Source organism: Syngnathoides biaculeatus, chromosome 21, assembly GCF_019802595.1.
Source record: "Syngnathoides biaculeatus isolate LvHL_M chromosome 21, ASM1980259v1, whole genome shotgun sequence".
NCBI lineage: Eukaryota > Metazoa > Chordata > Actinopteri > Syngnathiformes > Syngnathidae > Syngnathoides > Syngnathoides biaculeatus.
In genome coordinates this window covers 4229976-4253788 of record NC_084660.1, presented here as the reverse complement: position 1 = coordinate 4253788, position 23813 = coordinate 4229976, and the positions used below count along the sequence as shown (strand labels likewise).

Here is a 23813-nt window from a genome sequence, read left to right as displayed (position 1 = left end):
ACAAACCTCGCTAACACTTCCTTTCACGTGTTACGTCATCGCCGTAGCTACAGAACTCCGTCGTTGCAGTTTTCAACAGCTGCCAGAGCAAAATGACCAAAACAAGGAAGTCACAACCAGTCCTATGTTTTATTAGTTCCCAAAATTACAGATAGGTTTTGGTCTCTGAAAGAAAAGGCACTTGAGTAACAGCAGTCTTGGATTCCTGAGCGTGAGGGGTGCGCCTAAAGTGCTTTGTTATTTTTTTTTAAACTTTTGGTCTCTCTCTTGAAATCATTTGCACGACAATGATTTCCCACCTACAATCTACAACAGTTTCGCATTCTACTCATAACAACAATTACCAAATACTCCTTTTCAGCTAGAATGCGCAAACATGATGATGAAATAAGACTAAATCCAACCAGGGCCCCCCAATACATAACCACAGTTCACAAAAATAATGTTCAGTTTTCACAGTCAACCTGAAATGGACCACTGTAGAACCTTCATGGGTAACTTCATTTGACCTGGTCTCTTCACAAAGCCCAATATTCCGGACTTTTTTGTGAGTCGGGGATTTGCGCTGACTGGCTCCTCAGTCAGTGGCGTCAGCAGCCAAGGCATTCGTCCCGTCCGTCTCCGAGCTGAGGCGCTGGGCCTCCGCGTTCTCCGCCGTTGCCGGAAACTCCGGATCCGTGCGGGAGAAATAGTGCGGCAGCGTGGCCATGGTTAGCGTGCTGAGGATGAGGAAGGAGCCCGACACCATGAAGGAGGCCATGTAGTCGCCTGTGACATCCCGGAGGAGCCCTGGAAGGTGAGAACGAGGGGGGGGGGGGGGGGGTCAGGAGGTGGCAAACAAACACTGAATAGTCAAATAACTCTGATCAATGTTTGACAACCTCAGAGCGGTTTTGTGCCATTCGGGTCGTGACATGTCAAAGTGACATTTTGGCCGACAGTAGGGTGTGAAAATGATTTGATCGCCAGCTGAATTTGTAAGTTTGCTCTCTTTCAAATGCCCAATTTTTTTTTTTTTTTTTTTGGGGGGGGGGTACGGTTCACTGCATTTTGGTCATATTGGTCATTGCTTTTACCTGACAGAGGCGTTCCCAGGAGTCCCGCAGAACTCTCGATAAGCTGCACCAGCCCAAGCGCACCCATCACGCGCTCTGCGCCGGCCACGATCGGCACCACCGTGAAGGCCAGCGAGGTCAGCGCCCCCGCGCAGAAGCCGTACAGAAGGCTGACGGCCACCAGGCCGACGTAGGAGCCCCACAGGGTGCTCACGGGCAGCAGCATGATGAACAGCCCGGTCAGCGCCGTCCAAAAGCTCAGCAGGTGGATGAGCCGAAAGCGGCCCAGGTCCGAGAACCAGCCCGAGGCCACGCGGCCGAAGATGTCTGCGACGCCGGCGGCGGACACGACGAAGGCGGCCTGGTACTCGGAGAAGTCGGAGTCTCGGCTGTGCGCCACCAGGTGGACGTAGGGCACGAAGTAGCCGACGTTGAGGAACGTGATGGCGATGGTGTAGGTGACGAACGGCCTCTCGCACAGCAGCGGCAGCTCCAAGTAGGAGGCCACCCGCCGCAGCGTGCCGCCGCATGCCGACGTGCCCTGGGCCTCCTCCTGAAAGGACGACAAAATGCCGCAACGCGGTTGCCGTTGGTTTCGCAACCCTCATTGGGCCAACGTTTCAAAAATCTCGTAAAATGTGCATACAAAAGCTAATTATTTACCTTCTTCTAATTAGTATGAGACGAAGCCCAGTTAGGAGAAAATGATTACCTCTAAACGGATTTAGCATTGGATGTGGATCACACATGGTAGCCAAGTGAAGGACCTCAACTTACTGAAACAGAGTTCCTTGGCGTGGACAACAACTAAGCACTAAATACGTCTGGTTGAAGTTCCTCATTTTACGTCAACATAGTTCCCTTTCACACCGCGAGTAGCTTGAGGTAAAGCGCATTCGGCCACACCTTCGCCGGGCCCTTAGTCCGCCGCCGCGAACGAATGAGCGCCCCGCACGGCACGATGTTGAGGCTGAGCCCGCCCAGGACAAGCAGGGCCCCCCGCCAGGCGTACGTCTCCACCAGGAACTGAAAGAGCGGGTTGAACATGAACGAAGCCAGGCCGATGCTGGAGAACGCCAACCCCAGGGCAAAAGTGCGGCGGCGGGTGAAGCTCGCCATGACCGTGGCCACCATGGGCGTGAAGACCAGGCCCCAGCCCAACCCTGGGGGACAAAGACGGGACAAATCGCTACTGTGAAATGAGTCTATTGCATTGTGTACGTGTGAACAGAAAATATCTGCATTGAGCTTTTCAGTATTTTGAATATGGTAAGACAAAAAAAAAAAAAATGGAGTGTTTGGGAGAGCTTTTCAGTATCTTGTGCGTGTTTGTGAAAGGAAAATCCTGAATCCTACACACAATTTTGTACCTGAAATGAGGCCCATGGTGAGGTAGAGGTGAAGCAGACAGGTGGCCTGCGAGGCCAGGATGAAGCCGACCCCCGCCAGGCAACCTCCGGCCATCACCACCAGGCGCGTGTCGTACGCGTTGGACAAGGCTGCACCCAGCGGGCCTGCGGCACAACACAGTCACGACTTCGGGCCTTCCTAACGGGGGCCGGGCGGGGCAGCTCAGCCCCGAGGACTCACTGAAGAACTGCTGCGCCGCCAGGCCGGTGGACGAGATCCACGAGATGGCTTGGGCGCTCTCCTCGAAGTACTGCACGAACTCCACGAAAAAGACACCCAGGCCGCGCATGAGCCCGAACACCAGGCTGGTGCTGACGAAAAGGGCCGCGACCAGGACCCAGCCCCAGCCGCCGTCGGGGTCCTCGGCTTCATCGCCGCGCTGCCTCTCCGCGCTCGGTCGGACGGCGGCCATCGCTGAGGACTCGGAGGGGGGAGAAAAAGAAAAAAACCAAAAAGGGTGTGTCAAGAAGAGATAACATTTTGCATCGTGGTGCGCAATCATTAACTTCCTTGCGGGGAGGGTGATGAGGCTCCTTAACACATGGTTGGGTTAATAATAAACAACTAGGAAACCTTTCACTGAGGAACGCAACAATTATCATTCACACCAGGGGTCTCGAACTCAATCTAATTAGTCTAGCCCACATGGATTTATGTGGAATTAAAAAACAACACTAGCTTCTCAAACATCCTTTTTTAAAAGATGAACGATGCCGGTGTTTACAACTTGTGTGTAAAATTCCCTTAAAATAAATAAATAAATACAAATAAAATCCTCTCCTTGGCTGCTGTAACTTTCTCATTGAAAATTTTTTCTCTGCTTGCATCAAGCTCGGTTGACGCCACGTGCCTGATAGCCACCTACCCCACCGCGATTGGTCTGCTGCACACACAACATTGTAAAAGTGCCATCCATATTGAACTCAAGGGCCGCACGACCATTATAAATCTCACATTCAGGCCGGCGGAGGCCGCAAAATATCATCTCGCGGGCTGCAAATGGCCCACGGCCCGCATGTTGGAGACAGCCGACTTACACGATGGGGGGAAAATATGAAATTCGATTAAAGCAAATCAAATTGCGGCCACAATAAGTGGCTTGGGAAAATGGGGGGAAAAAAGATAAGTAGATCGATAATACTTAACTTACAAGTGCCTGAACTTTTACGGTAGTCATTAGGTCAATTATTAATATTATTTGCCCCGAGATCGAACGTACTTTCAGCAACAATCACGCACAAATTCAAAACACTCACAAGGAGAATTTAAACTAACGTGGCAAATGGTAATTTGCCACATAATAAGTATAAGGTGCGTATGAAATACTGTTGTCAATAGACTATCAAAAGTCACAAATGAGCACTGTCTATTTTGTGGCCACAAATTTGTTTAAATTTGCATTAGAAACTTCCCGCAGATAAATTGATTCTTTTAGGTGGGCTTTGAAAGAAGAGGAGACCCACCTCGTGAAGAAAAGGGGCACTGCAAAACACCTGGTTTCAATGAAGCTCAAACTGAAGGACACAAAAGGGGTTTTTTGTTTTTTAAATATGGATTTCCAAGCTTTCTTCAGTTGTTGATTTTGACGTGAATATAGAATTCAATAAATTTAAAGTTTTTTTTTTTTTTTTTTAAAAAAGGAAAACTTCGTGAATTCATCATTTACGCCAACGGATCACGTCAAGCCAGGCGTCCCCCCCCCCCCCCGTTTACGTAACGAACGCAGAACTGGCGCAACGCATGCGCAATAGCGACAAATGATATTGCCCGAAGGCGAACTAAAACCACGGCCAAAACCAAACTATACACGGCGTACTTAATAACAACAACCCCCCCCCCCCTTCGTATTGGACACAGTGAATTAAAAGTTGCTCTTTTTTGTACCGGAACGGTAGCGGCGGTCATACATTGTAAGTTCAAATGTGTTTCGCTATCAGAGAACCTGTTTGTTGTCCAGCGTGGGAGAAAGAAATGTCGTCCCGTTAGCAACACTTGACCCCGTGTACTCCTTCGAACCTCCCGTCTATCATTCGACTCGTCATGTTCTCGTTGGGTTGGGTTACGTTGACTCGGTCCGACCTCGAAGAGGGAAACCACATTACTGACCCGGCTGGTGCCTCTGGAGGTGCTCGTGTGGGTGGGTGGGTGGGTGTTAAGAAAGGCACTTGAACGCACCACGGGGGTAAGTGAAACAAAAGCTACTTTTTAAACAAATGTATTTTGGGGTGGTCCGGTCACGTAGTGAAACAATTTTTTGAAATAATGTATAGAATGTTCATTCATTCATTTAATGACTTAGTAAACTGAATGTCCTTTATACACCCACCCACCCAAAAAATGTGGACGGTTCACAATTTATGTTCCCTCCGATTGATTGGTGATTTTTCCAGGATGTGATTACCCTTCACCAAAGTCACCTGAGACCGACACGACTCACCTGCGACCCTCTTGAGGAAAGTCATTGTGGAGAATGGAATTCCCCATCCGTACAATCAATGGAATCCTGAGTGGTGAATACACAAACACACACGCTTTGGAAAGCCCCCCCCTCAAGCCATCAATGTTTATCTGTGTTGCACAGACAATGCTCATAGCCATAAATTCATCTGGCGGCGGAAATTGGGGATGACAGAGGGTGAGAGAGTTCAGAAAAAGTAGCTGTCTACCAAAAAAAAAAAAAAAGAGGGGGGGGGGGGAAAGATAACTCTCCCCACAGCGCGCATCAGGAAACACCAGCGATGGTAACCGGCGTGCGTTTCGAGCAGCGCCACATGCAGGAAACAGGTGCCGGGGACGCTTTCCATGTTCCCAAGTGGCAGGAGAGATCGGATGCCGCGGTCGTAAGTGGGGGAAAAAGTGAATAAGGTGGATGTACTTGAGACTTGTTTCTTGGACCATTTTTTTCCCCCTCCAAAATTGTTCAAAAACATCTCTTCAAGTGCTTGTTTGCGCGCGATTGACATTCACACTGACTTGAGAAATAACGAGACATGCCAAGGCACCAGTTTAATTCAAATGACACAAATCACCTTTGTCCAGCAAATGCATCAATCCAATTCCCGACTGTTTCCAAACAGTAAGTTGAACCTTCCTCGAGCTATTCTGCCAGCATGAAGTCCTTTGCCTGCTCGGACTTAACTGGAGTTGGAGTCTCGCTTGTATAAATTATTTCAAAGGACGCACGCAGGGCGCCAGGCCTCAGACGCGTGGCGTTAAATACAAATGTGCAAGCGACAAACGACGCAAATCCCGGTTCGGAGTGCCTTTTAACTCAATTGGGTCCCGTGTTGACGCCGCGTAAACTTACTTCAAACCATTCGCAATGAACCCTCGCTTTTCGCAAAGAACTGACGGGAACGGCAAAAATTTGCGCACACTCTACTCGAAAGTTTAAATCTTAAACTGTAACTATACTCCATCGCTACTGTATAGCGATTTGGACCGCGACTGGAATCTTCAATCACTCTCGTATTTGTTGTAAAGCCAACCACCTCTCAGTAGGTTTAGGCGACTATATGTTCTACAGATAATGTAGCCAAAAAAAATAATAACAAAAGCAGATTAGCCGGCGAATGGCGAGGATTCACTGTACCTACTTACACTTGCCAAATACTCCCTTTGCTCCTTCCCCAGTCTCATCACTTGCGCCCCCAAACACTTCACAAACCCCCCAAAACACTTCCTTTAACATTATAATCCAACTTTTTCATGCCTTCATCTCCTGACATGATGCTCAGTGCGTGCTACTAAACTTCCTTCCGGGACCAACAACGGCTTATGCTAAATGCGCTACCCTTAAAAAGCGATATGTTTTTTGTTTTTTTGGGGTGAAATTTCTAGCTTGTCAGCTTTTCTTTCAGCAGGCCTGCAGTACGGGCGGGTAGGGCTCGCTCAGGACCTTGTAGCGGACCTTGGTGTTGGTGACGGCGCCGTGCTTCTGCCGCAGGTGAAGGCGCAGTTGGCTTTTGTGGCGGAAACGCAGCTCGCACTTTTCGCACTGCCCCAAGAGGAAGAAGAAAAAAAAAAAAAAAGTAAGACACAAATGGAGGCTTGACCTCGTTTTGTTTTTGTTTTTATAGCTCCCGCCCCGCTCCGGACTCACCGTGTAAGGCTTCTCGCCGGTGTGGATGCGCAGGTGGCTCTTGAGGGTCTGCAGGTGGCGGAAGCGGGTGCCGCACGTGTGGCAGGGGTACGGCTTCTCCCCCGTGTGGATCAAGACGTGCGCTCGGAGGTGAGCGACCTACGAATGAACTCAGTGTTGCGTCAAAACACGCAATGTACATTTGATCTTATTCCTCGTGTTTTGATGAAATGGTTTCATGCTGGATGGGTTTATTTTACTACAAAAATTGCAGCGTACGTTCGAAATTCTGTGAAATGTGTGAGATATGACGAGGGGAAAAAAAACACCCGCCATACACTGAATTTGCCTTTGGTTTAGCGCCATGTGGTGAACCCTCACCTGTACGAAGCGTGCGCCGCAGGTGTCGCAGCGGTACGGCTTCTCGCCCGAGTGGATGCGAGCGTGCGTCTTGAGGTTGGCTGGTCGGTTGAACTGGGCGCCGCACACGTTGCAGCGGTACGGCTTGTCGCCTGCCGGATTTCAGATTTGTGGTGAGAAATGGACTTTTGGACTGGCTGGCGGCACTGTTTGGGAACTGTTTTGAATGGGTATTCTACATCTTCGTCAGGCAATGTGCAAGCCTCACCTGAAGGGACGGCTTTGCCTCCTCCTTTGTTGCCCGGGTAACCGTAAGGCACACAGTAGGCCTCTTTCTTGACGGCCTGATGGCGGTAGTGAGTGGTAGCTGTGCAGTTTGAGGATAAACAGCACGGTTGGACAATAGCAAGTATACATCATACACTTTTTAAATGAACTGATTGAATGAAGGATCTGCAGGTGCAAGGACGGAAGGGAAAATGGTAGGAAAGACAGATGAGAGAGAGGAAGAAAGTAAATGGAAACGTCTGCCTATTACCTGTTTCCTCCTCCGCGGAGGCGGGTGGCCCGAGGGGAGGTGCTCGGCCAGAACCCTCGTAGCAGGAGGCCTGCCCCTGTCTGGCAGGGAGTTAACGCTGTGAGATGACGGGCGTCCTCCGACCCGACGCGCCCCCGCCCCACCCCCGTCTGCCTACCTATCAATCTGACCGGGCACTTCTCCAGGCCACGCCTGTGTCACGGCCATTGCGTGGCGTCGCGGCTCCTCCTTCACTGAAGTCCCAGCGCACAGAGGGTTGAGGATGATGTACTTGTACTTTTTCCAGTTGCACAGTTTTGGGTCCACTGTGGCTCTGGTGTCGCACTGAGGAAATAACAAAACAAAACAAAATCCCAGTTGTTCAAATCCTGGAAAGTGCAAGTGGCGATGTGACCTCCCGCTGCTGAAATTCACCCGAGTTTGGTGGATTGCCTCACATTTAAAATGAAGGCCTGGCCATCACATCGGCGTTCTCCGGATGTTAACACATTTTTGTTCTTCAAGAATGTCATCATCTATTTCCTCAGACTCACCGCAAGGTTTTTGTTGCAAGTTTCGGACTCCGCGGGGGAGCTGGGCTGGCAGCCGGAGCGCGCGGGACTGTCGGGAGACGGAGGGGACAAATCGAGCTCCCTTTTCAGCTCCTCCGAACCGGACTTTTGTGTGGCGAAAACCCCCGTCGTGAGCGGGCCCTCGGCCTCCCTTGGGACCCTGGAAAATAAACAGACCCCCCCAAAAAAAAAAACAGTCAAACACATCCAACCTGTTTTTCGAATGACCGTTCACCCCAAAAAAAAAAAAAAAAAGTGGTACCAATATAGTTCCTTCCTGACTGGCCCCGCTGCTCGTGGTCGAGGATTAGGCAGATCTCCACGTCGAGGGGCCACAGAGGCTACAGACACCCTGGGGTCCAGCTCCATTTGGGGGTGTCTCATGCTCATGTTTTCCCTGCTACAAAATCAAGCAAATGGCAACATTTGATTATAATAATAATTATTGTTATTATTATTTTTAAATGGACAGAAGAAACTCAGCAGTGCAAAATTCAGTTAAGACAAAAAAAGATGTCTATGTAAAATAGTTTAACAAGAAAATAAAAGTTCCATTTAATTCCACTTAGTTAACCGGTTCTTTAATAAAATACATTAACCAATTATTTAGTATTATAAATGAAAAGGAAGGGTCAAATGAATGCAATAAATAAAGCTTTTTTTTTTTTTTATAAAGTGATGTTTATTTTAATTGTATTATTGAGAATCGAGGTAATTATAATGAACTAACCGTTATTTAATTACATTTGAAACGTGTTCATTTTACTATAGATTTTTTTTCATTTTATTACAATAAATAAGTTAACCGCTGATTTGATATGAAAAAAGGTATAAACAAAAAAAGTATATGATTTATAAAAATGCCTTCAGTATATGACTGATGAAACAAAGTAAATGGTTTAGAAGATAATAAGCTTATTTTTTTTGTATCAATGAAATGATCATAAATCAACCAATAACTTCATGTTAATGAATTTGTCCCCCTCCCCCAGGACTTCACCAGTGCAGCCGCATGAAGTCCCGGCAGGTATCCGCCACGTGGTCCATCTGCAGGTAGGCTGCCGTGGCAAGCACGCCGGGGGCGGTGGCGGGTGTCAGGGGGAGGCGGGACGTATACATGAAATCGAGCAGGAGGGAGACGCTGGTGGGCTCCAGGTGGCTGGGGAGGGACACGGTCATGTGCTGCGTGTGTTGCGTGTAGAGCGAATAGAAGAACCCGCTGAGGGGGAAAAAAAAAAAAAAAAAAGACATTTTCTAGTGGAACAGACTCAGCACCGTTGCTTTGCTGCCATCTTGTGGCCTTTCAGTGGCAAGGAATTTATGTTGAAGTGAATTGATGCACTTCATAAAACAAACATATAGGTTTGTCTTACGAGTCTGTTTAGCAGAATGCTAACATAATGGAAAACACCAGTATCATTCTGTTCAGCATTGAAGGTCGAGGAACAGATATTTGAACACAAATGGTGGAGCAAAACAAGTCGGCAGATAATATGACAATACTCATCGGAGCAATGACAACACAATTACAAAGAAAACAAAGTGATCACACCACAGCTGTCTAACGGCTTGTTAAGGGCACGTCAAAGTGGCGCACTGACCTGCAGGCCACCAGCACGGCCGAGTGCGCTCGCAGGCGCGCGTCGCCCACCGCCAGGGTGGCGTCCGTCAAGATGGCGCGGTGCCGCAGCTCGTTGAGGTTGAGCAGCACGTCGCTGCAGTGGCGGGTGAATTCCTTCACGTAGCCGGCGGACATTCCGGGTCCTTCCGCTGCTGCCGCCATTGTGTGCTCCTGTGCAATAATCGACAGCCCCGAAGACCCCATTTCAGGGACTGCTGATTTATAGTACCTAGCAAAATCAAATGACCAAACAAAATGAAGTACCTACCAATGTGTGTAGTAAGTGAGCGAATAAATAGACACAAGTGTGCCAGACACATGTGTTAGGCGAGACCAGCTCCCTACTCGTACCTGGGGAAAAAAAAGAGAACCTCGGTTTTAGCCGTGTTTAGAGTTTTCGTTTTTTTTTTTTTTTTTTTGCCCCCGACTCACCCCGACCAGCAGGGACGAGAACCGGCGTGCCCCCCCTCGCGGACCTCAAGCCCTTCGCCTCGGGCTCCTCCGGTCAAACAAGAAAGTGGGCGTGAGCTCACTTGGACGTCCACTGGCGGCTGCGGTGTGTGGGGAGGGCACATGGAGGCGCGAAGCCTTTTATAACGGCCCCCCACCCGCCTTCTCGTACTTCCTTTTTCCTCAATGGCCCACGCGCAGGAAAGAGCCTGGCCCAGCACTCTGAGCTCCCAAGTATTTTTAGTGGGCTATTAGTTTGTCTAAACCCCCATCGCGCTGAGCAAAGTCAAGGAAGGAAAAGGTTCGTGGGGTTCCGTTGAAAATACATATTTTTAATTGAGGATTCTCGGGGAGAGGCGCTACGTACGTGCTTGATTGTGATGAGCCCAAAAAGAACCACGGTCCCTCTAACTGACCCATCACTCGCGCGGTAACCAACTTGAAACGCTCAAATCATATTTTCCCATTGAAATGAATAGAAATCCCAGTAATCTGTTCCTGCCGCACACTGCACTCATTTGGGTGTGCTCGCCTTGGCCACCAGCGAGCACTATAATGCATACTGACACAAATAAAGAAGACTTTAAAATACTCTAATATCATTGTTTTTATCTTAGGATAAATCAAATATCACCACTATAAGGCGTGACGTATTTTTTATAGGGCCGGTTAAAAATATATATATATATATACCGAGACACGGCAATAACATGGCAGCAACACGCTAGCACAGCGCTAATGCTAGCGCAGCACTAACAGGGTCGGTAAAAAAAAAAAAAAAAAAAAAAAAAAAGAACACCGGTAAAAGTCACATCCTCGGCACATATATTCCAACGGTCTCACTCTTACCTTTTGCGCTCGGGTGCCCCCGTTAGGAAAAAATGGACAAATTAGCCGCATCACCACGTAAGCCACTGTCACGACTCGTAGGCCGGAAATTACGGTATGGGTTACTTCAAGGGGTCTTAAGCACCGGTTTATGTATGAATTTATTTTTTGCAGCAATGTTTTACGCGTCACCACAAGTCCAAACACGGTGTTCTAATCACAATGAAAGGGATGAATTGCATGTCTGACGGACATTAATATCACGACGCCCCTCGTTCAAACGCCAAAACCAGTTTAGCAGACTGGGCGCCTGTGTCTCGATAACTAGCATAATCACGGGTTGAAACCGTGATGGTTTGAATCTTTAATTATTACTAGTTGCAAAGCGATGTGGTCATTTTAACCATCTCTTTGTGTTATATTTAGTCCGGAAGAGGAAGAAAGGCCTTGAAGCTCCTTTTTAGAAATGTATTTATTTTGTTCGCACGTCAAACCAAAATATTGACCCGACGACGGCTTTACGCGTGATCGTTTTAGAAAACTGTCCAACGAGGCGGACTTGTTATTAGGACAAAGAGGAAGGAACCGAGACAGCACCATCACTTCGAGATGGGGGGGGGGGGGAAGACACCTCCTCCTCCTTGATGGTGAAAAAACAACCTTTTTTTTCCCCCCCTGCTTTGAGCAAAATGAGGCCGACAGATGTGAAGGAAACCCGCCCCCTCCCCCACTCCCTCGCCCCCCCCACCACCGTCGGCCACCTCCCCCATCACAACACACACTTAATGCATCCTGCAAAGCTGCTAAGAGACATGGATGAAAAACGCCGGCGCAGGACATCCGTCAATAATAAAGCGAGCAGGAGACGAGGGAGGAGAAAATGTGATGTGGGGGATTCCGGGAGGGGGGGGGGGTCGTGGGGGGGGTACACCGGGTTCACATGTTGGCAAAATAAAATGGGCAGAAAGTTACCTCAAATTGGATGGAAGTTGGGTTGAAAGATGCACTGATCAAAAAGTGCATCTTGATATGAAAAAAAAAAAAAAGTATGAATTGAAAATATGACTTTTTCTCCAAATGACAATTTTATTTTTGTAATGCTACCAAAATTAATCTTTTAAACATACAGCATTTATTTGATTCAAAAAACGCTTTCTATGGAAAATACCAACTTTTATCTCATAATATGAAAACATTCATAATGTAGTATATGATTATCTGTAACAAACTTTATTTTGTGAAAAAAAAAAAAATACATGACTTTATTCTCAAATGTGGATTGTAAATCTAAAAAAAATATACATTCTCGTGAAAAGCTTTTCACACATAGGAACATGACTATTCTCATAAAAATCTCATCGAAAAAAAATGTATACAATAACAATTTTTTTTCTTATTCTTCTTAAAACAGGGGCGTCAAACTCATTGTCGCGGGCCACATTGTACTTTGATGTTTCCCGCAAAGGACCATTATGGCTGCGAAATAATAAAAATCTTTAACCGCCTCATCATATTTACATATGAAATTTATGAACTCGTTTTGGAATCAGAAATAAGGGATAATGGGTCTTTCCAACTGTTGTTGTTTAGTTACACAAAAATGCTTGTAAAATTATGGTACAGATTTGAACCAAAAAAAAATCACGGAAGTTGATACACATGATTTGCCTCTGCGGGCCACATAAAATCACGTGGCGGGGCCAGATCTGGCCCCCGGGCCCTGAGTTTGACACCTGTGTTCTAAAATAATGTAAAAAATACATTTCACCTTTGGAAAAAAATTTAATTTAATCTCATAATATGATGCATTTAAACGTGGAAAATATGCAACCTTTTGAACATTCCAACTTTATTCACTTGTATGTGGACGTGGACGTTCCTCTCCAACATCCGATTTTGACCTTTGCGTTCTTCATCAATCGACGTTTGTGTTCCAAACGTCAATTTCCAATTTCAATTTCTGCAACGACATGCGGGCTACATTCATATTTTGCGACAGAGTAAATAACCGAATACGTTCAGGAGTTAGTCCACCGCGCATATGATGAGTGGTGTGCTTTGTAGTAGAAGGAAAACGGGGATAAAGAAAACAGAGCGGGTCTCGGCGGCTTCCGGCCATTGTGAGAACAACGGATGAGTGTGGGGGGGGGCAAGGAAAAGTGAGAACGTTACTAAACGGGTTCTCCAATGGGCGGAAGCCATCCGGTCTGGCCAGTTGGCAAATCTGAGGCCCACTTCCTGCATCTTCACATGCGGGCCGGCCTTCGCGAGCACCAACACTGACCCCGAATCCGTCGAGCTGGTGCCAACGTGTTGACAAAAACAAAGACTTCCTGCAGCTTCCTGGGTGGACATATAAGGGCAAACGGCTACCGGAGGAGGAAGACTGGGATATCCCAAGGAGTCCAGTCACATTTGTCCCGGGTTTTTGGCAATAGGCTGTGTTTCTTTGCGAGATGGCGGTTCCTCAGCGGCCTCACGAAGTAGAGGCTCGGCTGGGCCTTCTTGACGCTGGCTCCGATGTTAGCGCTCCAGGTCAGGTCGTCCTCAACGGTCACTCCCAGAACGCTAACGTTGGAGACCCTCTCCACACATTCCCCTCGGATGATCCGTGGCCGCAGGTTCCGTTTGCTTTCTCGAATATATGTACAGTGGTTAAAAAAGTAGGGGGCACACCACACAGCCCTGATGAAAGCCGGTGCTGAGGCTGATGGCTGAAGGGACCCTGCGGGGGCTACTCTCACCCTCCTAGGACGGTCTGTTATCCAGCCCCAGATGGACTCAGATCTTCACAGCTCATTCAGTCTCTCGGGCTCCACCATTATCTCAATTCTGACAATATACAACTTTTTTCCTCCAAAATATGCTTTTTTTTTTTTTACTCAAAATACGACTTTAATCTCGAATATACCGTTTTTATAATAATAATATTACAACTTTAACTATATTGATCAGTTTTAAAATCAACGCCCTTCTTCTCATGCATACTTTTATCTTTAAAAAAAATACAACTTGATTCTTGTAAGATTATGACTTGATCTCGAAAATATACAATTCTGTTCTCGTAAAAATTACAAGTCTAATCTCCAAAACATCCGATATTTTTTTTTCCCACTCGAAAATATTCAACTTGCGTCTTGTGATATTAAGTGTTTTTTGTTGCTGGTTTTTTTTTTTGTTTTTTATCCTCTCTCTCATATCTGATCATTGGTTTATTTTGATGAACTTTCCCAGGTCACGCGCCCTGCCACGCCTTCTCGCGTTCCGTGCGTGCGCGCACCTCGGGTGACGTCTGCCACTACGTCACGCGTCGGGAATGCGTAGCGAGGAGGTCCTGTCGGAGAAGGCCTCCGGTCTGGATCCGAGGCAAAAGTAGGCTAACGACGCTTCCCGACCTAAAAAAAAAAAAACAAGAGAGTTTTACTTGCTGGCTGCAGCTTTTCGCTTGAAGGGTTTCATGGGAGCTGTGCGTCGCACTATTGTGCGACATTTCTGGTGGTAAGCGTCCATTCTTTTGTTGTTTTCGTCTAATTTGCTCGTGTTGTGAAAGTTAGCCTAGAGGAAACATCGGTGTCAGCTTCTTTTTTCTCTTTTTCTCCCCGCTTGTGAATCGATTCACGTGAGTTATTCATTCACCCTAATTAAAATGTTGGGTTATTTTGACGTTTAGGTTATGTGTACGATTTTTAGCATGGTGGTGGTGGGGGGGGGGGACGCTTCCTCCAACTAGCTACACGCCAGTAGCGAAAGCCTTCAAAATAAAAGCGTAAGATGAATTTATTTGAGAATAGTACGTCAGTTTGCTATACTTTTACACACGACTTAGATTTATTGTATTTAAAATGTTCCGCTTTTCATCTTAGTTTTTTGCATGCGTTCATATTCCATTTTCCGTGTCGTCAATTTTTACTGTGAAAGAAACGGAAGAAAAAGCGGATTCTTCTTGTTTGACGCCCCTGCCATCTGTTTTTAATAGGTCAATTTTCAGTTTTTTAACCCAGCCAGGCATTATCCACATTAATAAACACGTACAAAACAATGACATTAAAAACATTTAACTGCAATATTATAGCGGTTAGGTTTTTTTTTTTGTTGCTTGAAACTCATGAGGACAAGTGGTGGGGAAAAAAGGGGGTACTTGTCACATGCCCTGCACTGGGCTGGCAACCAATCCTGGGTATTCCCCGCTTCTTGCCAAAAGTCTTGCTTTTGTCAGCGTTTTACTAGTCATTTACAATATCGCTCAAGGTTTATGTGTTAAATAACATTAAAAGTGAAAAATCTTAAAACGTCCTTGCTCTCTACATATAGAAAATATATGTCACTGCAACATCATTATAATCCTCTTAGCGATGAGGATTTATGGCTGCTACATGACCCAAAACCTCTCAGTCGGTCTGCGTTATTAATTCCCCCACTCTTAATCTAAAATGGACAAAATTTTCAAGGATTGTATTGTTCCGAGCCAGGTGCTATCATGACACAAGGTTTCCTATTTTGGAAATCTACTGGTGTAAATACTCAAAGACAATAAGCATTGTGGGTGGCAAGCGGCGAGGGTACGAGAGTCCCAGCTGCGACTCTGTGTCCAGCGTGTTTTCGGGGGGCCCGCCGCTGGAAATCCCCGGACCTTTTCAACTGGTTGCTGCCTTCCTGTTCCGAATGTCCATTGTTTGCGCTGTCGTTGCCGCGGAAAATGGGGAAAAAAAAGGGCGACGCGTCCCTTCCGCTGGGTTCACCGTCCACCCTGTGTCAACACGCCGCAGAATACCACCATGTCCGGTCCCACCTGGCTGCCACCGAGGACTCTGGATAGTCCCGAGCGAGGCGTCCCCCAGGTGTCCCACCCTGCTGGCTCGGCCATCTACCGAGCCCCCAACAAAAAGGGAGCGCCTGACTTCCGGCCAAAGTATGTCCCTTATGACCAGAACGGCGCAGGAGCAGGGATGGCGATTCGGTACATGGCGACCGGACCTTCAGGTAAGACACTGGAATAAGGATCGCTTCATCCTCGGGCCTTGTTTGCCGTTACTATCCTCTCGGCTGTTTGTGCAGACATAGTCTGTAATTTTAGATCCTAGACGACAGGACTCACAGTGTTGGATTTGAAGGAAACGAGCCTGCGCAGATCTGTTCAACCTCAATATTTTCATTCATTGTGAACAATTTTTTGTTGTTGTTGTTGTTTTTAAACCATCTGCTCATGACTCGGGGTGTCCTGTTGGTTGTAAATATTGAGCGCATTCAAAGTTGGGACTTTTCTAAGTCCAAGGAATCACCGCACAGCCAATTACAAAGTCAGTATTCCTTCAAATGACTTCGATACTTGCTCTGTTCTGGCTCAGGCGGGCCTGTTCATCGTTCGACTGGGGATCACTACTACGCCCCTCCTCACGGGCCCAAAGAAGAGCGCAACAGGACTCCCCACGGGGACGGCTACGAGTTGATCGTAAGTGTCTCATCAACACCGCCCGCCGAACCCTCAAGTTTGTCTGTTTTTGAGACTGGGAACGTGTTGTCGTTCAGCACCGTGGCCCCGACAAGACTCCGGGCCATCACACAAAGATCGACGCCGACATCGACTCACTCACCGCCATGTTGGCCGACCTCGACGGACACCCGCAGGACTCCAGCGCACAAGTACGACATCTGGTGCTACGTTAAAAGTTTTTTACGATTAAGAGTAGAGTTGCAAAATTTCAGGAATTTTCAATGTTGGAACTAATATGAGAATTAACAGGACTTTCTGGGAATAAACGGGGTAAATATAAATGCAAGAGGGAATTTAAGTATAATTGGAAAACATGTCTTAGCAGAAACCCAAAGTAAAACAACCACATTTCATGCAAGGGTATTTTGATTTTCAGGTGTACCTCCTATAATCAAGCTCTTTTTCTCTTGCATGGGTGTTCTCTATCTGCTTAGGGAAAAGCTTATATTTTTATTGAAAAATTAATTTTCCTTCACACTTTAACTTTGCACAGAAAATTATCAGAAACTTTCCAGAAAATTACTGCAAGTTTTCCACGCCTTTGCAACTCGAATGAATACATTTTGCAAAGTCCTGGTTTATTCCCAGTAATTCTAATCAATTCTCGTTACTTCCGTTGACAAGTTACCAACTTTGAAAATTGACATGAATTTGCAAACCTGTGTGTAAACGGGAAATCAACGTTTTGTTTGATCCCTGCAGCTGTACGACAACGTGCCTTACAACAAATACCTCTCAGGGGATCACTACAACGCCGTTCCGCCTCAGAGCCGACCCAATTCGGGGTACCCTCCTCACCCGCAGGGCCAGTACCACCCGCCATCATCTTACACCGCCGAGCACCGCGCGTCTCCCTACGGCGCTTCCCACCAGCAGGACTACTACACCTCGGCCGCCTCCAAGGGGTACCCCCAGCCCGTGCCGGCGTCCTACACCACGGCCTCAACCCCTACCGGGCCCCGATTCAGCGTGCAGGTCAAGACCGCCCAGCCCGTCACCTACTCGCAGTCGGGGAGGCAGGCCGAGCAGGCCTACACTCCGCCGCCGCCGCGGCACCACGGACCGCGCCCGCCGGCTCAGAGTGGCCCCCAGGACTGGTACCCCGCGCACCCTGGCTCGCAAGCTCAGGAGATGCAGAGGGGAAGAGGCAGCAAGGTGGCCCTGTCCAAAAGAGGGATGGAAGACAATCAAATGGGAGCGGCACAGAGTCCTGCTTACCAGTCCGGCAAGGTGGGGGCAATCGATCACGATGGGCAAGCCTCTGGACGTGAGAGCCACATTTGATTTTTAAAAACAAAACACAAATAGGCCTTATCCAGCAGAGATGAGGGAAAAAAAGTCCCAATTAATATGAATTCACCAATTCTTCAACATTAAGACATATATAGAACTGTTAAACTGTTTTCTTATTTATGTATGGTTCATTTACAATAATCCGTAAATAATAAAAATGTAATTTGTAAAATGAAAAAAAAAAACATTTATAAAATCACAACAAATCTTAATAAAATATAAATACTTGAAGTGTTGATTTATTACAATAGCGCCAATGGAAATAAAAATTCACTAGTTACAATAAATACATTATAAACAAATGACGATTGATACTCATTTACAGTAAAAGTATTGTAAATGAAATAGAAAATGTGACATTTTATGGAAAAAAACTGATTTGTAAGTGATATTTTTATCCCCAATTTTATTCTATATGTAACATTTTATTACAACAAATGAACTCCCAACAATTTATTGTAGATAAGATTAAAAATGCTTGCTTAAATGGAAGTCATATTTTATTAAATCTACTGTTGATTTATAGTTAATAAAAACATTAGATTTGTAAACCAATTACTGATTATACGTTAAAAAAAATATGCACATTCTGCTATGTGGTCGAAAAAAAATCATGTCGCTGGCATATAAATATATAATCAAAGACATGAACAAGTAATAATTTCCAAGTAACTTTTGTAGGTTTTTTTTTTTTATTTTATTCTTTTTTCCAGCATATGGCAGTACCAACCCGCCCAGAAGAGGAGTTGGATCGCCTCACCAAGAAGCTCGTGTACGATATGAACCACCCGCCCGCGGAGGATTATTTTGGTACGACCCGGCGGCACATCGGCGACCCTGGCGAGAGAACAAACACCCAAAACCGCTTCCCTTGTCGCCCACTTCCAGGCCGCTGCGCCCGCTGCGGCGACAACGTGGTGGGTGACGGCAGCGGCTGCGTCGCCATGGAGCAGGTGTTCCACGTGGAGTGCTTCACGTGCATAACCTGCCACGCCCGCCTGCGTGGGCAGCCCTTCTACGCCCTGGACAAGAAGAGCTACTGCGAGAGCTGTTACATTGTGAGTTGACGGCACCGTGCTGGCCATTCGCGAAAACGGCACAATTTGCTAGCAAGCTTTAGATGCTTAAAGCGACACCGGTGGTGTGGAAAAACTACTAGCGAGACAAGTTAGTTGTGCTACGGTCCTGAATTGTCCTACTGGTGAAGACAAAGAGCATAGAAAAAAGATTATGGGCCTGAAGTTGGACATCAAGAAACGTCTTACTCAGTAAAGTTCTTTCTGTCTCTCTCGTCAGAGTACGTTAGAGCAATGTTCAAAGTGCTCCAAGCCCATTTTAGACCGCATCTTGCGTGCCATGGGGAAGGCGTACCATCCTCGCTGTTTTACATGCGTGGTGTGTAATTGCTGCTTGGATGGTGTCCCCTTCACGGTGGACGCCACCTCGCAGATACACTGCATTGAAGATTTTCACAGGTACACACACACACAGACACAGACGCGCACACCTTTACTGAGTGCAACTAACTGAGGCGTGACCCCCAACAGGAAGTACGCACCTCGCTGTTCCGTGTGCGGCGAGCCCATCATGCCCGAGGCAGGTCAGGAAGAGACAGTCAGGATCGTGGCGCTAGACCGCAGCTTTCATGTCAACTGTTACGTCTGTGAGGTGAGTCCTGACTTTTTGGCCCGTCGCATCTTCCCGATCGGAAGCTACTAAACCTGAACTAAAAGGTGGGGGGCCGCTGATTTAGGATATGATTACAGCTTACTGTATAGCTATGATGATCCGCATGTGAATGTTTATGTCCTGGCGTTCAATTGTTCATTGTCGATGTTCACGATGGTGTACATGCTAGATGCATGCTATTGATACTTTGCCGATTACTCCGTGTGTTTACAGACCACAGTACATCAATCCAAACAGAATAGAAGTCTCCATTTTGAAGTGCTTGGGCAGAATATTGTGGTGTTTTGGTTCAAAGGCATTATGTTGAAGTGTGAGAGCGGGATCTACATTGAATCAGGACATAACCATGTCAAATTGAAATATATTGCTTTGCCGCCATCTTGTGAGATCTGTAGTCGATTATAGATCATTTTAGTGTGGTGGTGGTGGTGGTGGAGGGGGCAGTCACTCGCAGATGTTTTCTGCTTGTGACAGTCAAGAATTTACAAGACACTTGACATGTTACTGAAAGTAGCTTGATTTTTTTTTTTTTTTTTTTGAAAAGGGAATCCCTGCTATGCCTTTAGTAAATTCATTTTTGTTACCATGATAACTGGCTTGTTGCAACTAGATGAGTGGCTTCTGCTCTGCTAAAAAGTTTAGAACGTGGGAGGAACTGTGACTGCCAGCGAAGACAACAAAAGGATTTTCGCAGGGGGCGGCAGCACTTCAAACATGAGACTTAGACTTTGTCACTTATTGCACGAGTTGCGTGAAGTGGACACGTGGCTCGACAGACAAACCTCTGAAGAACTGCTGACAACTCACACGAAAGCGTCGGTTTTGCGCAGGGTTGACCGTACTCTCGTTTTGACCAGGAATGCAGCCTCCTGCTGTCCTCCGAGGGCGAAGGTCGCGGCTGCTACCCGCTGGATGGACACATCCTGTGCAAGGCCTGCAGCGCCCGGCGGATCCAGGACCTCTCGGCCAAAATCTCTACAGACTGCTGACCGACACGCTGTGGAACACATTTAAGCTTTTTTTTTTTTTTTTTTTTCCCCCACTCTTTTATACATCACACAGCTTTAACAGTCCTAATCCCCCTTTTTGCTCTATTATTTGCTAGTCTTGTCTGTTGCGTTACTGATCCAAATGAGTTGCAGTGAAGTAGTCGTCGTCATATTTTGGTACATATTTTGCCCTACCGCACAAGTACTTGCACACTAATTTCAAACTGAAGGATGACAGGAAAACAAATCCAGACTGCCTCAGAACACGCTGACTGTGACGTCTACATTTGAACAGGCTGTGTAGTAGCCTCGTAGAAATGTAGGTCAAAGAAATGTAGTATTTAACAATGAATTGGTTTGAGAGGTTTTAGCCGTAACGAATGTGAAAAAGAAAAAAAAAAATCTTTTTGAGATTTTGACTCAGAACGGTGCGATGAAGTCGGCGGTCGGAAAGGAAAACAGGGTGAAAACGACCACCGAAAATGATCGATCTAGAGTTCGTCCTCCCTTGTGGAAGTTTGCACTTATGTTGTGTGGAGCGCCACACATGAGATGCGGGGCAAAAAATAATAATTGCGGCTCCAATATAAACCTGCACAAAATGCACAATATTTGTCATCAAGTATGTGTATGCCAAGTAATTTGTGTTAATTACCAAATTATGGTTATAAAATATATACCGTGCCACATAATGGCAACGTGCTGGCCAAATATGGACTTTTGACTATGAAATAAGCGTTCCATGCATAAAATGCTACCAATGAATTGTAATTTGTGAGCAGGTAATTGGTATCGCACACATTTGTAGGTGTGAATGTCCCCTGCGGAAGCAAACAACATATATTTGGATTTCATGGCCACTAATGAGGATTTTGTGTACACAGAACCACCTCTTGTTGCAACAATTATTTTTCCCCCCCATGTCATGTCTTGGGCGCCAAAATTTTGAGCCTTTGCAGTTACAGTATTTGCTACCGTCGCTTGTCGAGCCACCGTCCCGCCTGTTGTTTTTGTTTCCTCAAGGGCTAAAAACCTTTCAGTGTGATTGTTGATCCCGCTCTTGTGAAGTGATGGCAACACCTTTTTTGTTTATTTGCGCCTTTTTACAGTTGGAATGTTCTCTCCAGTTGCACAATCAGCCATCAGCTTTGGCATTTTTTTTTTTGGGGTGGGAGGGTCTCTCCGTTTTGAAATGCTGTGAAGTGGAGCTCACGTTACTGCAGCACGTCCTTTTTTTGGCGGTTGAATAAATTTTGTTTTTGTTTTTTAAAGCAGAAGTGTCATGTGACTAACTGACTCAACTCGGAAAACTCACACAGCTGTCAAAATAAAATTGTCTATTTATTCAGTTTAGACCATTTTGCGACCATGTAGTCGGTCTACAGCTTGTACGACATCAATTTAGTTCCCTCAAAATAACAGCCGCCCAATAATGTTGAAACCACTCGTAACAAACGTGAGCAAACCCCTGAGTGAAAATCTCTCAATTGGGCTCTTTTGGTGCGTTTCTCCCGTGATGACTCGCTCAATGCGTCGTATTGGAAGAAAGAAAATGCCACACAGGTGACGTATGGAGCAAATTTAATGAGCCAAGGCACATATTTGAAAGTAAACTTTCACAGCACGCCACCTGTCCCACAAAGTTTGAAATGATTATTTTCCTGAACATTCTCACGAATGAATGTGAGCTATACTGTGTACATCGCTAGCACAGGTAGCTGAACAAAGGTACGGTATTTGTCGTAAGTGAACTGCATTTCTTTCCCCATGACAAAACTCAAAAGCATCACGTTTGGCGTTACAGGTTCTGAACACAAAATAATGGGAATTAACAACAATGACAGTGACGTAGCGTCAACAGGAAGTGAAAGTCTTCCAGAAGAAGTTGCGGCAACCCGCCTTGCGCTCTCTTTGAGAGAGTGGGAGGTGTCGACGCATCAACGCCACGCCCAGCTCTGGGAGCCCCTCATCCCTCGCCGCCAGCTCGAAGATGAGCCTCAGCAGGAGCGAGCGAGTCAAGGCCTGGAAAAAAAATGAAAAAATCCAGAAAGAAGTTCAACATCAGGTCCTTTTATTTATATTTTTGCCTCATTTCTGTCCCTTCAAAATACAAAAAAAAAAAAGGAAACCTGTGTAAAAAGCGACTGGTAAAATTAGAACTACCATAGTAAAAGATTTAAAATAAATAAAAAAAAAAGGTTGTACTTGCAAAAGGAAGGGAAATGGACCAGAGGAAAAGAAAGCATTGTCCAGGTATATCTCTTCATAATGTGGTTTAAATGTACAAAGTAGTCTGAGAAATACAAAGATACAGTACCTGGATAATATACTGTAGTAATGATTTGTAAATTTTGACTGATGTCGGTAGTCATTACTGTGCTCATCATCTGTACTTACACAAATGCAGGCGCAAGAAAACCGCAAAAAAGGTTTGAAAAGTGCCCCTCCCGCTCCCTGAAAGGTGTTCCGCCGCCAAACGTCGCTGACCCACCTTGTCGAGTACGGCATCCCCGTCGAGGGCCTCCGCGTCGGGGTCGCCGGCGCTGACCCGCCCATACGACCCAGCGGACAGCAAAAGCAGAAGCAGCACGCGCACCTGTGGCTGGAGCATCTCCGCGAGATGGTTTGAGGCTCACTCGGTCACTCTGGGTTTGATAAATAGCCCTCCGCGTACCCCCCCCCCCCCTCGTCGCCCCCTCATCCTCATCCTCCTCATCCTGACCGCGCAATTGGCTGAGGCTGAGTTGCTTGCGGGGGAGAGGAGGAAAGTGTCACCCGAGTTTTGCTTTATTAGCTGCTGTGAAGAGTGCGTGTCCAGTGCTCAGCGGGCAAAACGTCTGCCTTGCAGTTCAAGGTTTTTGGGTTCGAATCTCAGTTGGTTCTCATGGGCCGACTTCCTCCTCAGTTCGTCGGCTGTCTTATTTGAATCGTCAACGCAGATCGGGTCGTGTCGGTCAGGATTGGCGCCGCGTCCGAGCGCGACGTGAGGTCGCCGCATGCTGAGGCGCTTTGTTAATAATGACGCGCAGTGTGACTCAAATGTTAACGAACAACAGCGAAGGCCAACACTCCGCCAACCTTCCCGCCGTCAGCGGGCTACACGACGGGGGGGGGGGATTCTGCTGCAAATGTCAAGACATCGTCCGCAAACTCGTCCAAGAGAGTGCGGGCTGGCCGCTTAATCATCTTCACCGTGGATCAATCTGAAGACGACTTGACTTTTCACAACGAGCGACCGCCAACGCGGCGTGAAATGTGTCTGCGCCTTGTCAGGGTTAATTGAACGTCTTCACCGAAATGGGTGGTGGTGGTGGTGGTGGGGGGGATCCTCTTTCCCCCCTGCGACGCTCTGACTCAATTCCTGCTGTAGAAATTCAAAAAGTTGCGTGACCTGTATGACTGAAAATATGAAAGCACCAATTCTAATCAACATTCTATTAAAAATCACTTGGGAAAA

The 23813-nt window shown here is 46.7% G+C and overlaps 2 protein-coding genes across 13 annotated transcripts; one reads left to right on the top strand and one right to left on the bottom strand.

Moving 5' to 3' along the window:
* Positions 1-110: 110 nt before the first annotated feature.
* Positions 111-4815, bottom strand: slc16a13 (solute carrier family 16 member 13). Of its 9 annotated transcripts, XM_061808752.1 has the most exons (8): positions 4641-4815; positions 4408-4544; positions 3929-3979; positions 2646-2879; positions 2426-2569; positions 1962-2218; positions 1077-1608; positions 111-789 (listed from the first exon to the last, which is right to left on the bottom strand). In XM_061808752.1, the coding sequence occupies exons 4-8, from the start codon at positions 2875-2877 to the stop codon at positions 578-580; spliced, it is 1377 nt and encodes a 458-aa protein (XP_061664736.1). In that variant the 5' UTR covers positions 2878-2879; positions 3929-3979; positions 4408-4544; positions 4641-4815; the 3' UTR covers positions 111-577. The 9 variants fall into 9 exon arrangements, with proteins under 9 accessions (XP_061664736.1, XP_061664735.1, XP_061664734.1 ...); XM_061808751.1 differs by having other exon boundaries at positions 2646-2886; positions 4408-4815; XM_061808750.1 differs by having other exon boundaries at positions 4408-4815.
* On the top strand, positions 3992-22139 carry trip6 (thyroid hormone receptor interactor 6). Of its 4 annotated transcripts, none has more exons than XM_061808746.1 (14): positions 3992-4375; positions 4856-4975; positions 6326-6411; positions 6545-6696; positions 8988-9048; positions 15661-15874; positions 16240-16343; positions 16421-16534; positions 17088-17615; positions 18392-18488; positions 18567-18736; positions 18975-19153; positions 19226-19346; positions 20225-22139. In XM_061808746.1, the coding sequence occupies exons 4-14, from the start codon at positions 6593-6595 to the stop codon at positions 20354-20356; spliced, it is 1824 nt and encodes a 607-aa protein (XP_061664730.1). In that variant the 5' UTR covers positions 3992-4375; positions 4856-4975; positions 6326-6411; positions 6545-6592; the 3' UTR covers positions 20357-22139. The 4 variants fall into 4 exon arrangements, with proteins under 4 accessions (XP_061664730.1, XP_061664729.1, XP_061664732.1 ...); XM_061808745.1 differs by lacking the exon at positions 3992-4375 and adding an exon at positions 4527-4647; XM_061808748.1 differs by lacking the exons at positions 3992-4375; positions 4856-4975; positions 6326-6411 and adding an exon at positions 14129-14266 and having other exon boundaries at positions 6619-6696; positions 20225-22135.
* Positions 22140-23813: the final 1674 nt, after the last annotated feature.

Excerpts from the sequence above, each read along its gene's own strand:
- slc16a13 (XM_061808749.1), bottom strand. The coding sequence starts at position 3,642 with ATGACTACCGTAAAAGTTCAGGCACTT. Across the intron at positions 2,219-2,425 it reads CACCATGGGCCTCATTTCAG|GGTTGGGCTGGGGCCTGGTC; the intron begins GTACAAAATTGT and ends TTTGTCCCCCAG. Across the intron at positions 1,609-1,961 it reads GGACTAAGGGCCCGGCGAAG|GAGGAGGCCCAGGGCACGTC; the intron begins GTGTGGCCGAAT and ends TCGTCCTTTCAG.
- trip6 (XM_061808746.1), top strand. The coding sequence starts at position 6,593 with ATGCGCAGGTGGCTCTTGAGGGTCTGCAGGTGGCGGAAGCGGGTGCCG. Across the intron at positions 17,616-18,391 it reads CTGCTTACCAGTCCGGCAAG|CATATGGCAGTACCAACCCG; the intron begins GTGGGGGCAATC and ends TCTTTTTTCCAG. Across the intron at positions 19,154-19,225 it reads TGCATTGAAGATTTTCACAG|GAAGTACGCACCTCGCTGTT; the intron begins GTACACACACAC and ends GACCCCCAACAG.